This window comes from Oryctolagus cuniculus, chromosome 19, assembly GCF_051225735.1.
Source record: "Oryctolagus cuniculus isolate XC-2025 breed Fujian yellow rabbit chromosome 19, ASM5122573v1, whole genome shotgun sequence".
NCBI lineage: Eukaryota > Metazoa > Chordata > Mammalia > Lagomorpha > Leporidae > Oryctolagus > Oryctolagus cuniculus.
The window spans coordinates 52,129,402-52,144,984 of record NC_142885.1 but is presented as its reverse complement, the minus strand read 5'-3'; the positions used below and the strand labels follow the sequence as shown (position 1 = coordinate 52,144,984).

General features: G+C 43.2%; 1 protein-coding gene across 28 annotated transcripts in view; it reads left to right on the top strand.

The window, feature by feature from the left end:
• The window catches only part of TNRC6A (trinucleotide repeat containing adaptor 6A), a 101,984-nt gene that overhangs the window by 74,763 nt on the left and 11,638 nt on the right, over positions 1-15,583 (top strand). For 17 of the 28 annotated variants that reach the window (XM_070064558.2, XM_051847523.3, XM_089321712.1 and 14 more), the window contains 9 exons: positions 1,060-1,140; positions 1,458-1,509; positions 5,661-5,803; positions 6,187-6,333; positions 6,490-6,627; positions 6,993-7,121; positions 7,555-7,632; positions 7,894-8,104; positions 11,278-11,409. In XM_070064558.2, the coding sequence (XP_069920659.1) occupies positions 1,060-1,140; positions 1,458-1,509; positions 5,661-5,803; positions 6,187-6,333; positions 6,490-6,627; positions 6,993-7,121; positions 7,555-7,632; positions 7,894-8,104; positions 11,278-11,409 (1,111 nt within the window). The remainder of the gene's footprint in view (positions 1-1,059; positions 1,141-1,457; positions 1,510-5,660; positions 5,804-6,186; positions 6,334-6,489; positions 6,628-6,992; positions 7,122-7,554; positions 7,633-7,893; positions 8,105-11,277; positions 11,410-15,583) is intronic. The other 11 variants (XM_089321717.1, XM_070064564.2, XM_089321714.1 and 8 more) reach the window with 1 other exon arrangement.

Genomic DNA, 15,583 nt, shown 5'->3' with positions numbered 1-15,583 from the left:
GAATTGGGCAACAAGAGTGGACATATAGTCGAAGGGACTAATTTGAGAACTTTCCCAATATAGGGGACAGAAAGACTCGCCCTTAGAACATGGGGGTGGGATTGAAAGAGGAAAGGGAATCAAAGCCAACTTCAGAAACCCCGGAGAGGGCTAGTTGCTTGCTTCAGAGACCTGCATTTAGGGGGAAAATTATGAAGCCGTGTTCTGTTTCACAGTCAGAAGGAACAGGTAGCAGCAAAGGGAAAAGGAAATTAAGGCAACAGACTGAAAATGGTCCTATGATCTTCCCGTAAGTGGGAGACGTAGGTCTCCATGGCTTGCAGCCTCTGTCTGTCAGCACTGCTGATCACAGGACTCTTGACTATGTCAGTTCATGTCTTCATGCAGTTTCTGTACTGCCCACACTCCAGCCTGCCCCAGAGAGCTGACACTAAGTAGAAGGAGTCCCAGCTTCAGCTACTGCTGGAGGTGTTATGTTCTTGGCAACAGAGATTGAAATTTTAAAATACTTATACATGTGGAAACACATGGATTTTTTGTTTTGTTTTATTTGTTTTTTTTGTTTTGTTTTTTCTTAGTACAGTATACAGAACATAAAATTATGGGCTAAATTGATTTCCTTGGACTAACTTGAGAGCGTACTCATTATTTTTTACTTTGGTTCGATCTGCAAGTTCCAAAAGTCCAAATTATTATTTATCTTATAGAATGCAGTCCATCATATATTGGGAACTGACCGACAGTTCTCCATTACTTAGAGGCCCTTTTTCTTTTTGTGGGTCGTCAAGGCCCTTTGCTTCTGTCTTTTCCTTCTGACTGCTTGCCTTTAGAGATTTCTCTGTACATTACAGCTATACCAGAGGACTGGAGCAAAGGAAGTTGAAAATCAAATAAGTTGATTTTTTTTAATTAATAACAACTCTGATAAGAGTTGTTTGGAGGAGAAATTATTGACTAAAAATGAGAGTTGGGAATTGTCTTTAAGTTTATTAACCCGTCACTGTACCCAGATAAATAGAGATGGCCATGGCATCTTTTCTGCTCTTTTATTTTACAAAGGGAATGATGAAAGGTGGAAACAAACAAGAAGATGCATGGATAAATCCATTTGTTAAACAGTTTTCAAATATCAGTTTTTCGGTAAGTGTGCTTTCTTAGCAGCTCTTTCCCCTTTTGATGATCAAGTCTATAATGTATCCCAATTTCATGTTTTGTTAAAAATCATTCTTTTTTATAGAAATATCCTTGAAGTTAGAGTAAAATTGGCCTACAACCCTTCATTTTTTTTTAACTGTTTCAGCAAGACACTTTGGTCATTTTTCTTATTTGAAATTTTATTGTTGTTGCATGAAGCAGTGAAAAATGAAGCTTCATAATCCACTTGAATTTCACAGATCATGAACATTTTTTTGTTCTGTTGATAATTTATGCTGACATGCTGCTGTTTCTTTCTTCAGAGAGACTCACCAGAAGAAAATGTACAGAGCAATAAGATGGACCTTTCTGGAGGTAAGAGAAGATTAAATCCATTTATGTTTATATTCATCACTGATGGACAGGCACATCTGTGCTGAGACCGTACTGAGAGAACCCTGTCGCAGACCAGGAGAGGGGAGACTCAGCCGCACGGTTGTGGTATTCGTGTGCTTTCCAGTATACATTGAAGTGCATTGATTAAATGACTTGAAGTGTCTTTAAAGTGCAAATCACTGTGCAGAGCGAAGGATCTGGGGGCAGTAGTCTTTGATAGCATCCTCTCAGGAGTGAGTTATCCACCTTGGGGATGCAGCGTTCTTGATCAGGGAGAGTGGAGAAATAGCAGGTTGGACCAAAACTGGGCCAAGGAATACAGAATCGGTGGTTAGGTGAGGGTCAGAGACAGTCGTGGTAAGGATGCTTGATAACACCAGGCTTACTGTTAAACGACAAGGAAGTTGGGGTCTGGATTTGATTCTGTAAGTATGGGATTGAAGAGTTCTAAGTAGAGGAGAGCAACATAATTTGGATTTATGTCTTATAGATTGATTACAGATGACTCCCAGCTTTCTTACCTGGACTGTTTAGTAGGTGGTAAAAAAGTTCATAAACTCAACAAGAAATTAGAGATAGTAATGGGTGGCTGGTAGGCACTAGAGAGTACAGCAAAGAATGTACGAGTAACCGATCCAAGGAGAGGTCACTCACCTCGGGAAAAGACTGCTGTGCCCTCCTCACCCAAACCACACCCCAGACTGAGATCCAGTGTCTTGGGCATGGGCATGACTCTACATGGCAAAGAAGTCCCTATGCTGCCACCCCAGTGGGACTGTAGGAAACCCACCCTCTAAAATAGCAGCTCATAGGACAGGTCACTAGTGACTGTGAGCAAACTGCCAGGGGTGGTGAGGCTGGCCCTGCTGGCACCTGGTGCTGGGCAAGCTGCCTGAGCTGTAGCAGTGAGCACACTAGAGCCAGGAAGCCAGACTCGCTCCTGCAGTGTCTCCTTGTGCCCTCTGCTGGCCAAGCTTCCATGCCAGCTCCCAAAGGAAGAAAATATGTAAAGGGCCCTGATGGGTTTGTGTTTTTTCACAGAGCAAATGGGTGAATTTGGAGCTCAGAGGCAGTAAGTCAGTGCAAGTCCAAACTCAGGACAGTTCATGTCAACTTGTTTCATTTTAGAGATCTGTTTATTTATTTGAAAGGCTGGACCAGGCTGAAGCCAAATCAGTGGAGTTGTCAGAATGGGAGGCAGGCATTTTCTAAGTGGCTCATTGGCTATAATTGTGTGAGAAGCCACTCCCACTTCGACATTTTCATTCCTAGACCTGCAAATTCTTGTAACAAGGGAGACAGTACATCTCATAGTACAACTTATGAGACAGAAGCCAATCCAAAGGATCTTGCCTCCCGCTTCTCTTTGTAGCTGAGTCCTCAACTAGCCATTCTACCTATTGATGTAATTAGCTGCCTTCAGATGGTGGTGCATGTGATAAAAGCAGTTAATTCCACAGATATATCCTTTGCTATGGAATGAGCTTCTTGATCAGACACAGTGCATGAGGGGGACCATGAGAGGAGCTAAGGCGTTCTGTGACAGCATGCATGACAAAAGCTTTAATAGCAAGAAAAATCCATATCTAGGCTATGCATCTATTCCTCTGCCTCCTCCATGGTCCACGGAGTGACAGAGAAGTTGCTGGGACGATGTGCTGGTGAAGTTGCCAGAAAGCTGTCCTGTAGAGTGCTGGAGAAAACTGTTGATAAAGAGATAGCTCACCAAATCTACTACAGAAGTCTGGAGGTATTGGGGCGGGGGCAGGGGATGCTGGAAGCTGGCCGCTAATGCTGCTGACCAGCCAGGCACAGGGAAAGCCATGGAAGCTACCAAAGCCTGCCAAATGAGCACACTGCACTGGCAGCAAAACTTTTCCTCCTGCACTCTCTAGTGACTTCTAATGACAAAGCCTCAATACCAGTTGGCAAAGGAGGAAAAAAGTCCACATATAAATAGAGCAGTCAGAAAGGTTGAATTTGGAGCTGAGAGACAGTAAATCCTTCTCTGGTCATTATTTGATATAAGAAATATAGGAATGGTAAATTTGATAGATAAGAAATTGCATCTATTGTTACTATGAAAACTATGTCATAATGTCCACTAAACAGTAGAAAATCTGAATGTGGAGTACAGAATAGAGCTGGAGATGTAATATGTGTGATTAATGAGACATGAAAGGTACTTAAGGCCCTGTGAATACATTGACCAGAGAGAGTTGTAAGCTAATGAATGGAAGGCAGAATTCTGGGGAGTAAGAATGAGGAGAGAGAGGACACATTAGATTAGAATTAGAGCAGTTTTTCAGAAGGCAAGTGAATACAGTTATGGGAAGAGGAGAGTGGTTGTCAGGAAACAGATGTGACAGCAGGACTTGGAGTAAGCCATTGGTAACGAAACAATCTCGTTAGAGGACTGAAAGACTAAGGAGAGATTCCTACTCTATAGGTTTCTAAAGGGGTGCACAATGTTGGGGAGATGCGACACACTACTTTTTACACAAGCAACAATAACATAGATCACTAGGAAGGGACAGCTTGGAAAGAGATTTTTGAGAAGCGCTGGTTGGAGTTGGTTGCGGTACTAGATGGAGAGAGGGAGAGAGCAAGATGGCCAGCCTGCAGGTATCAGTGAATAGAGGTGCTGCTAGCCAGGGGTAGAGAGAGTAAAGGAAGAGGTCCTTGTAAAGGTTGTTGATATTCAAGGGAAGGTCTTAACATGTTAAAACGCCTCACCCATACTTCAAGAAGCTAATGATGTTTTAAAACTACCTATTTTAAGCATTTTTTTCCTTTTCCACTTGTCTTGAATGAGGGTAGTAAGGGTAAGTATTATGACGGTGGTAAATATCTCAAAGAATAATGATTTGCAAAGAAACAGATTTGAGGAATGAAAGATGTGGAGAGTAAGGTTTAAGGAGAAGTCTTGTGTGAGAAGTGACAATGGTACGTTGAAGTAGATATACTTGTATCTGGAGGTCACTTGATGGCGATGGTTGCTGCCTTGGTAGTACATGAAGCAGGTTTATAGAGGCAGTGAAACACAGATGCTGAGTCATCTTGGTCTGTTCAACACACCAGGGAGGTGGGCTCAGTTGTGCAGGAAGGACAGAAACTACTGAATGTGTGGTAAGGATGGGTATGCAGAGAGCATTGTCTGCTTTTTTCAAAAAGAGGAAGATAAAGAGGAAAAAAGAGATCCTCCATCCGCTGGTTCACTCCCGAAATGACTGCAACAGCTGGGATTGGGCTGGGCCAGGCTGGAGCCAGGCGCTCAACCTAGGTGTCCCACATGGGTGGCAAGGACTCAAGTACTTGATCTCCTTCATCTGCTACCTCCCAGATGCATTAACAGGGAGCAGGATCCAAAGCCGAGGTAGCTGGGACCTGAATCTCTCAGTACTCGGATGTGGGATGTGGGTTGTGGGTGTTCCAAGCAGCAGCTTAACCTACTATTGCCACAACACCTGCCCCACATTGTCCACATTTTAAAAGATTTATGGAAAGGGGATGGTAGCTTAAAGGCTGGCCCAGCAAGAAAAAGACTGTTGGAGAGGCGTTTCCCTCGTAAGTGGTCATGTTTATAGCAGGGCAGTCAGAATTGGGGAGTAATGAACAGCAAGGAAATAGAGGAAGGCATTAATTACCCTGTGTGCTAAACAGGGATGACGGCTATAACCCTAGAAGCATTAAAGAAATACATATAAAGCCCTTAGGGTAGCCCTGGCATTTTTTTAAATAGTAGTTTGTCATGATGGGTTTTGGTGGTTGTTTTTGTTACTTATTAATGGGAAGGATTTTTGTTATAAAATTAACCAGATTCCAGATGACTTCCAAGATGTCTTACATTAATGTTGCTCAGAGCTTGTCTTAAAATGAGATTCTTTGCAACCTTTTGTTGACCAGTCCATTTTCAAGTTAATGGGCTCAGTAAGGTAACAGCATCTGCTCACCCTCCTTCCCTCGGGAGGAATGCAAGGTGCATGCAGTGCAAGTGCATTTCTCACATTCCTGTCGAGGCAGAAGTCATTTCAGTTTGGAAAGTGAGTATTTTGCTTTTCATTGCCAATTTATCTGAATCCTATTAGGTTGTCTTCCTTCTTGATAACATAGTCTCCTGTGTTTATTAGGAATGTTACAAGAAAAGCGAATGGAAATAGATAAACATAGCCTAAATATTGGTGATTACAATCGAACGGTCGGGAAAGGCCCTGGTTCTCGGCCTCAGATTTCCAAAGAGTCTTCCATGGAGCGCAGTCCTTATTTTGATAAGGTAAAGTTTTTTTCTTTTACCTCTGTGACCAATAAACCAGTACACTTAGTAGCATAATCGTCATGTTAATATTTTAGAACATTTTGTATAATCTAAAGTGTTATAATCCAGTGCCAAATCCTATTACTGAATTTACAGTTCATTGTCTTTTTATGTCTCAGTTTAGTATAGAAGTTGCATTTATATTTTCTTCTTAATCCCATGAAATATGTTTGGCTCTTTGTATGTACTCTAAATTAACACTAATCTGATCTCTTCTGTTTTCTACCTGTTTCCTGTTGATGCTGGAATGTCATGTGACTTCTCTTCTGTTCCTGCAATGATTTCTCCCTTCCACTTGTTTGCTTGGCTGGTGTTGCACATCTTTCTGTCTGTCCAATCAGGATGGCATTGTAGCAGATGAATCCCAAAACATGCAGTTTATGTCCAGTCAAAGCATGAAGCTTCCCCCTTCAAATAGTGCACTACCTAACCAGGCCCTTGGCTCCATAGCAGGGCTGGGTATGCAAAACTTGAATTCTGTTAGACAGGTAAGTCCAGACGTGTATTTTAGGCTCTCTGTTGAATGATTTCTATTAGTAATAAGATCTCTCTTACATGTAGTTACTGTGTTTTAATCAATGATAAGATTCGTAATGAAATGGTTCATCCTTAAAGAACTCACTGGTACTTTATTGTTTTTGTAGAATGGCAATCCCAGTATGTTTGGTGTTGGAAACACAGCAGCACAACCCCGGGGCATGCAGCAGCCTCCAGCACAACCTCTTAGTTCATCTCAGCCTAATCTCCGTGCTCAAGTGCCTCCTCCATTACTCTCCCCTCAGGTGAGTACTCCATCCTCTCTGCCTACCTGGAAAAGAGCGTTGCAGAATTTTATATTTGAACAAGAAGACTAGTTGAGCATCAGGATATTTATTGGCGTCTTTGCGATGCAGCTAGTTCTGAATTATACAGAGTGGAGAAAATGAGTCAAGGATAATTTAAATCCAAAGTTTACCATGTTTTTCCTATACTACATCTTGGGAAAAGGACAATAGCAAAAATTACCAGATTAATATTTATTCTGTCATCTTTTGGAAAGACCACAGTTCCCCAGGGACTAGCCCAGAAATGTAACTTCAAGTCCATTGCACATTTAGCTGAGTGAGTTACTTTATGAACATTACTAAGTTACCATTGTGATCGTTAGGTTCCAGTTTCATTGCTGAAGTATGCACCAAACAACGGTGGCCTGAATCCGCTCTTTGGCCCTCAGCAGGTAGCCATGCTGAACCAGCTATCCCAACTAAACCAGCTTTCTCAGATCTCCCAGTTACAGGTAAGGACAATAGTAGTCTTGTTCACTATGCATTTATTGAGTGTCCACTGTGTGCCAGACGCTAGACTCTGTAGAACGTACTGCAGTAAAGGGAGCAGATCCTGGCCCTAAGAGCTTAATGTTGATGAGGGAATACAGGTTGTGAGCAGGCATGTGGAAGGAGTTTTCAGAGAGGTGCAGGATGCTAGGAAAGCAGCCCCAGCCGGGTCTGCAGGCAGGGGACAGGATGATCAGGAAAAGTTTCTCTGTGAAGGGGAGAGTTTGAATTGAAGTAAAGACTGAATTTGAGCAGAATGACTACAAGCCAGACTGTCCAGGCAAGCAGTGATGCGGCTGAGGCAGGGCATGCGTCCGTGGCTCCATGTGCAGCGGTCTCTGAGGTATCCTGAAATGTGGTGTGGTAGTGACAACCTTTTTGCCCTCTTCTCTCCAGCGATTGTTAGCACAGCAGCAAAGGGCGCAGAGTCAGAGAAGCGTGCCTTCTGGTAACCGGCAGCAGCAAGACCAGCAGGTAGATCAGATCCTTCACTTGTGGCGCTGTCCTTTGTTTTAAGAAACTCAATTAGCAGCATTTCCATTGTAACAAGCAATGTGATGTCTTTATACTGAAACTCAATGCAGTGTGGTGTTTGCTATGTTTGCTGTTTGTCCTGAGTCATGTTAACTATTACCATGTGATTATCTTCTTGTGGAGATGAAAGTGAAATCAAAAATGAAGAGGAATGTGTAGGAGTCTATGAAGAATTTTTCCCAATCATTTTGTTGTTTGAAGGGTCGACCTCTTAGTGTGCAGCAGCAAATGATGCAGCAGTCTCGTCAACTCGATCCAAACCTGTTGGTGAAGCAACAGACCCCGCCATCTCAGCAGCAGTCACTCCATCAGCCAGCCATGAAGTCTTTCCTTGATAATGTCATGCCCCACACTACACCTGAGCTGCAAAAAGGGCCATCACCAATAAATGCTTTCAGCAACTTCCCTATAGGTGGGTTTCTCCTTGGCCAGGGCGGTCAGCTGATGCTGTGGTATGACAAGCATGCGCTCTCCTGTCCTACTCTAGCACGTTACTGCTCCATGAAAGCTACATCGCTCCTTTGGCTGTTCCCTCTCACGGTTGCCATAGCCTCTTCTAGGATCAGCCCATACTCATGCTTCAGGGCAGAGCTTTCTCCATTTAAAAATACCACACCATTTCAGAAGTCCTACAGTCACTTTGCTTTTTAAGACTCTGATATTGTAATTGTAGAAGAAGAAGGGGTGGGAAAGGCTAATGGGATTAAAAGAATTAGCACCTGGAGAATTTTTGAGCAGTGTTGCTTTGGAGAAACAAATGGAGTGGTCATAGTCACGTTTGCTAGTTAGAACTTAAAAATCCAGTTGTTTCTAAATATTTATAAATGATTACTCAAAGAAACATAAAATGAGGGGAAGAGAAGGGATTTCGTTGGCTTTTATTCACTGTGTGGAAATTTCAGGCATGTGTGTTACCTCCTTTCTAGCTCCCATTTTTTTCCCTGAGCCCTTAAGTGCAGTTTGCCCCGTAGTTGTGCGTGCCTTGTTCATTTTGTTTTTTCTTTCTTTCCTTACAGTGGTTCTGGTGAGCCTGCTTTGTTCTTTGCTGCCCAGCTGTGTTAACCACTGGTGCTGGGCTGTGGGCAGAGGTTGGGGCATGCTGTTGCCCCTGCTGTTAGTTCTCCCTATGGCTGAATTAAGACATGGTTTGGCTCTCCCAGTATGGCCGTGGACTCTCAGCTAGGGCAGGAATTACCCTTGGGGCTTTGGGGTTGTTAGCGATCTCTGCACATCTCCAGGAGCGGTTCCTTTGTCAGTCAGCACTGGAGGTGAATGTGGTGGTGATGCTGTGATCCCAGAGACACAGGAACAGTGATAACAGAGAACAGTGACTGGTTTTGATCTTAGTATTTGACTCCGTACTTGACCTATAAATTGGGTCAGTCGAGAGATCAGGTCTAAACTGGGGATTTCCTATCCTTGCATTTTAGCAAGAGATTTTTTATTTTTCTTAAGATTTATTTATTTATTTGAAAGAGTTAGAGGGAGGGAGAGATCTTCCATCTGCTGGTTCACTCCCCAGATGGCTCCAATGTCTGGTACTGGGCCAGGTCAAAGCCAAGAGCCAGCAACTTCCAGATCTCCCACGTGGGTAGCAGGGGCCCAAGCACTTGGGCTGTCTTTCACTGCTTTCCCCAGGCCATCACTGGGAAGCTGGATGGGAAGTGGAGCAGCTGGGCTATGAATCTGTGCCCATATGGAGTGCTTTCGTTGCAGGCAGTGGCCTCAAGAGATACTTCTTGTTTAAGAAGTAGAATTGTCTAAATCAGAGTGTTATAGGATTGTATCCATGTCCTTTATGTTAACATATTATCTGTGGCTGCTTTTGTGCTGCAGCAGCTGAGTTCTATCAGGACAGAGACTGGGGGCCAGCACTGTGGCGCCACAGGTTAAAGCCCTGGACTTCAGCGCTGGCATCCCATATGGGTTCCGGTTCCAGTCTTGGCTGCTCCACTTCCAATCTACCTCTCTTCTATGGCCTGGGAAAGCAGGAGAAGATGGCCCAAGTCCTTGGGCCTGAGGACCTGCGTGGAAGACCTGGGGAAAGCTCCTGACGCCTGGCTCCTGGTTTCAGATTGGCCCAGCTCTGGCCATTGCAACCATTTGGGGAGTGAACCAGCAGATGGAAAACCTCTCTCTTTCTTTCGCTCGCTCTCTCTCGCTCTCTCTCTCTCTCTCCCCCTCTCCTTCTCTCTGTAACTCTTCCAAATAAATAAAGCCTTAAAAAAAAAAAAAAAAAAAAAAACAGAGACTATGCGGCCCACAAAGTCTATGATAACTATCTTGAAGTTTTAGAGAAAAAATTGGCAGCCCTTTATCTAATTCATAGCTCCAATTGCAGCAAATTTGCTCTTTGCAAAAATGCGGATGATATTACAGAATGTATGTTATAAAAGTTAACTTTGACAGACCTAATATCACATGGGTTCTCATCAAACCAAACAATTATATATCACCTAATTTGAAATTGTAGATTAAGAACTATTTGGAAGTGGGTTACACAAAGATTCTGGGTCTCCCTAGAAAGTCTTCATTTTTAAAAAACTATTTTAGGTGATTTCATGTAAAAGTTTTCTGACCACTGTATCTTTCTTTCTTTTTTTTTCTTAAGATTTATTTTTTTATGTGAAAGGCACAGTTAACAGGCAGAGAGAGAGAGAGAGAGGTCTTCCATCTGGTTCATTCTCCAGGTGGCCACAAAGGCTGGAGCTGCGCCTATCCGAAGCCAGGAGCCAGGAGCTTCCTCCAGGACTCCCAAGCAAGAGCAGGGGCCTAAGGACTTGGGCCGTCTTCTACTGCTTTCCCAGGCCATGGCAGAGAGCTGGATCAGAAATGGAGCAGCTGGGACTTGAACATAGCAGGCGGCTTTACCTGCTGTGCCACAGTGCTGGCTTCCTCCACAGTATCTTAAAACTGAAATTTCTATCCTCAATTCAAGAGAAAATCTAAGTGGCGGCTAGGATATAGACATTGCCTCCTTAGATGTAACTGTAAGGACAGGTTACTTTTACTTTAAATAACATCCTTTGGGTGGCTGGTGAGCCAGCTGAAAATTGTTTAGTTTGTAAGCAAAAGGTAGTGACTGAAAGCGATTACATATTCTTCATGCTTAGGGAATAGCTAACCTGATATATTTTATTAGAAGTAAACTTACAAACTATATGACTTGGCATCTGTAAAACTGTTTTCTCTCTAATTTTGCAAGGAATTTAAGAACAATCAAAATTATATGGAGAAATAGTTTTCCACATGTAATTATAGTGTTAACATTTTATTGCTTGGAAACAGCCTATTAAATGTTTGAATCTCTGTTTAGGATTCGTACGCACAGCTTTCTCTCTGATAGTCTGGAAGACTCTTTCTCTCGTCAGTGTTTCTGCATGACCTTGGCCAGGAGCCCAGAGAGTTTTCCACCTTCCTCGCCTTCATCATTTGGCAGTGCCAGATTTGCAAGTGATATCTGTTAAGAAACATTAAGCAGAATTGAAAACATTAATTACTTATGTTTTTCTAGGACATAGAAGTAATGGTACCAGCAGGAAAGTATGCTATATCTTATAAATTGTGTTTTCTTTTCTTTTTAAGGCTTGAACTCAAACTTGAATGTAAATATGGATATGAACAGTATTAAAGAGCCACAGTCAAGACTAAGGAAGTGGACTACAGTGGACAGCATTTCTGTGAACACATCTTTGGATCAAAACTCCAGCAAACATGGTATGAAATGTGTTTTCTTTAAAAAAAAAAAAAAGTCTCCACAGAATACTAAACTTAGATCTTTAAGTATATGTTTTCTAAGCCAGCTGATTTTACATCTTTTCCTCATTTTAAAAAGTATTCTAAGGGTAGGTGTTTGGCACTTAAATCACTGATTGGTGCACCAACATCTGAGGGCCTGATTTGAGTCCCGCCTCCCTTGTTTCCAGTTCAGTTTCCTGCTAATGCAATAGGAAACAGCTGGTGATGGCTCCAGTTCTTGGGTCCCTGCCACCTACATGGGAGTCTCAGATTGATCTTTGGCTCCTGGTTTGGCCTGGTCAGGCCCTGGCTGTTGCAAGTATTGGGAGTAAACCAGCAGATGAAATCTGACTCTCTCTCTCTCTCTCTTATCTTTAAAATAAATATCTGTTTTTAAAAATCATATTCTATGAATAAATGTGAAAAGCAAAATCCATCTTTGTTGTGCTGCTTTACAAAGAGGCATCAAATGATGCATTTAAATACTCCCCTTTTGATGTTAATTTCGGGTTTCTGTTAAGTGATTTCATTGTTCTTAAGTTCTTTATAATATTTACTGAATTTGATATTGAAAACTTGGGCCAAAGTTTTATTGCTATCACTTTCTTTATATTGACACATTTACACATTATATTGACACATTATTTCTTTATATATTTTGTTTCTGTGTGTAAGTCACATGAATTTAATATTGTCTTCTCAGCAGTTAAATTTTTTTCTTTTAAGATTTATTTCATTGAAAGAGTTACAGAGAGGGAGGGAAAGACAGACAGATCTTCCATCCACTAGTTCGGTTCCCAAATGGCTGCAATGGCCAGGACTGTGCCACTCAGAAGCCAGGAGTCAGGATCCTCTTCCAGGTCTCCCATGTGGGTGCAGGGGCCCAAGCACTTGGGCCATCTTCTGCTGATTTTCCCAGCTGCATTAGCAAGGAGCTGGATTGGAAGTAAAGCCAGCCAGACACTGACCCGGCGCCACTATGGGTTGTTGGCATCACAGGTGTTGTCCTTACCCACTGTGCCACAACACCAGCCCAGCAGTTATATTTTTTTTTTTCATTTCAAGTTATTTTCATTTATTTGAAAGGCAGAGAGATAGAGACAGAGAAAAATCTTCCATCTATTCTTCACTCCCCAAATGGTTGCAATAACTAAGGCTGGACCAGGCCAAACCCAGGAGCCTGAAACTCTTAGCAGGGACACAAGTCCTTTAGTTGTCACCTGTTGCCTTCCAGTATGCACAATGGCATGACAACTGCAGTCAGAAGCAGAGCCAGAACTTGAACCCAGGCAGTGCTATACGGGATACAGGTGTTCCAGGCAGCATCTTAACTTCTGTACCAAACACTATCCCCTTAAAGCTTCTTTAGAATTACTATTTTCGTCTTACTTAATATCATCCATTTGTTCAGGAAGTATAAATGGACTGTCTTTTGCTTTCTGAGAACTGTGCAAAGCCCCTGGAATACATATGTACATATGCTCATATGTACTCATATTTGAATATATGCGTGTAGAGGTGCGTGTGTGTGTGTGTGTAAAAGTAGCTACCCCTGAGGGGCAAGTTGTAAGCAAAAGTAAACCCGTAAACAGCTTTGTACAGCAGTACAGTAGGTACTGTAAAAGCTGGTGCTGATCATATAATAACACGAGGTTACACAGTAGTATCAAGGCAGGAATAACTGAATATGCGTGGGTATTGAAAGCCTTCATAAATATTCTCATCTTGAAATGAGTCTTCATGTTTTCCAAACAAGTGGAGCAAGAACAACCAAGAGGGTATAGTGTATGTGCCGTTCAAAGAGGACAGCCTGGTGAATTCTTGAATCTGGATGCGTGCGGAGGTGAAGTTACAAAGAAAGGCAGATAAAGTTGGGTAGCAGTTACTTTAACATTTTCTCCTGTATGATGGGAAAAACGTTGACGAGTTTTAGACTAGGAGCTAACATTTGGTTTACATTTTTTAAAGGCTCCTCTGGTGCAGTTTGGTAGTGTAAAGAACAGAATAGCAGGGCCGGTGCTGTGGTGTAGGGGTAGAGCCGCCACCTGCAGTGCCAGCATCCCGCATGGGCGCCGGTTCAAGTCCCGGCTGCTCCTCTTCCATCCAGCTCTCTGCTACTGCCTTGGAGAAGTAGAAGGTGGCCCAAGTGCTTGATCACCTACACACACACGGGAGACTTGAAAGAAGTTCCTAGCTCTTGCCTTCAGATTGGCACTGCTCCGGCTATTGCAACCATCTAGGGAGTGAACCAGCGAATAGAAAGCCTCTCTCTTTCTCTCTGCCTCTATAAAGAAATCCTCAGTAGTATTAAAGGGACATTGAAGAGGCCTAGTAGTATTAAAGGGACATTTTTGTAATAATTCCTTTCTTTTCTGTTGTATCTGATTTTTGAAACTTCAATTCACTAAACTTTGATTAGTGATCAGTTTTCTAGATTGTACAACATTGAGTTGATGATTATCAAGAAAATAAGGGTAAAATTATCTTAAGATAGAAGGAACATTGAACCATAAATCAGACCTGGATTCTAGGTTGATTTGCCAATCAAGGAACCAGCCCAAATTTTTCTTAAGGATGAGAAGGAGGAATTGAGATAATGGGGGTGTTGAGACCTACCTCTGCTACTAAGTAGCTACTTACTAGTAACTTGAATTTTCTGAACTTCAGGTGCTTCTCCTGCAAAATAGGAATGATTATAATGCCCGTTAAGGTGTTTTGAGTATGATCGAGGCGATAGATCCCAAGCACTTACACAGTAACAGAGGATTCGACATATATTTGGTCAGGGGATCTTAGCCATCCTTATTGTTGCCTTTATTGTTATCTCATTACATGCCATGCCTTTTTTTTTTTTTTTTTTTTTTTTTTTTGGACAGGCAGAGTGGATAGTGAGAGAGAGAGACAGAGAGAAAGAGGTCTTCCTTTGCCGTTGGTTCACCCTCCAATGGGCACCACGGCTGGCGCACTGCAGCCGGCACACTGCGCTGATCCGAAGCCAGGAGCCAGGTGCTTCTCCTGGTCTCCCATGGGGTGCAGGGCCCAAGCACTTGAGCCATCCTCCACTGCCTTCCCTGGCCACAGCAGAGAGCTGGCCTGGAAGAGGGGCAACCGGGGAAGAATCCGGCGCCCCGACCGGGACTAGAACCTGGTGTGCTGGCGCCACTAGGTGGAGGATTAGCCTAGTGAGCCGCGGCGCCAGCCCAGCTTCCTCCTGATGAGCACCCTGGAAGGCAGTGATGATGGCTCAAATGATTGGATTCCAGCATTCCGTGTGAGAGACCTGGATTGGATTCCTGGCTCCCTGCTTTAGATTTTTAGGCAGTGAATCAGTGGATACTTACTCTCCCTCAAATAAGTTAAAAAGGGGGGGGGGGGCAGCCATAGAAGAGAGTGACTTGATGCTGCTGCAGACACTGAGTTAGGGATGGGTTAGTGCCCACCAGTGAGTGTCATGAGGAAGGCAGGGGACCAGCTCTGAGTATGAGTAGCAGTCTGGATGCAGCCATAGGAATGGACAGAGGACTCTGCTGTGTTTGATCAGGAGTGAGTTTTATATCTATCACCAGTTCGCGTTTTTTTAAAAATTTATTTTATTTATTTGAAAGAGTTACAGAGAGAGGTAGAGACAGAGAGAGAGGTCTTCCATCCACTGGTTCACTCCCCAATTGGCCGCAACGGCCAGAGCTGTGCCGATCCAAAGCCAGGAGCTTCTTCCGGGTCTCCCACGCGAGTGCAGGGGCCCAAGAACTTGGGCCTCTTCTACTGCTTTCCCAGGCCAAGCAGAGAGCTGGATCGGAAGAGGAGCAACCAGGACTAGAACCAGGGCCCATATGGGATGCCAGCGCTTCAGGCCAGTGCTTTAACTGGCCCCACCACAGTTTTTTAACATTTGCATTACTCCAAAAAGAACTCCTTAAGTTGTCACATCCCTCGTTCTCCCATTTTCCTAGCCATAAACAAAAACCAATCTGTTCTGTACAAGTGTGTCCATACTGGGCATTTCATCTAAATAGTGTGTATGTGTTCCTTAGTGACTGGCTGCTCTGACAGCGTACTCTTCTCAAGGTTCGTCTGCGTGATAGCATGCACGGGAACCTCGTTACTTCCTCGTCATTGTGTTGGAAAATACAGCGGCGTGGTGATCCACTCACTA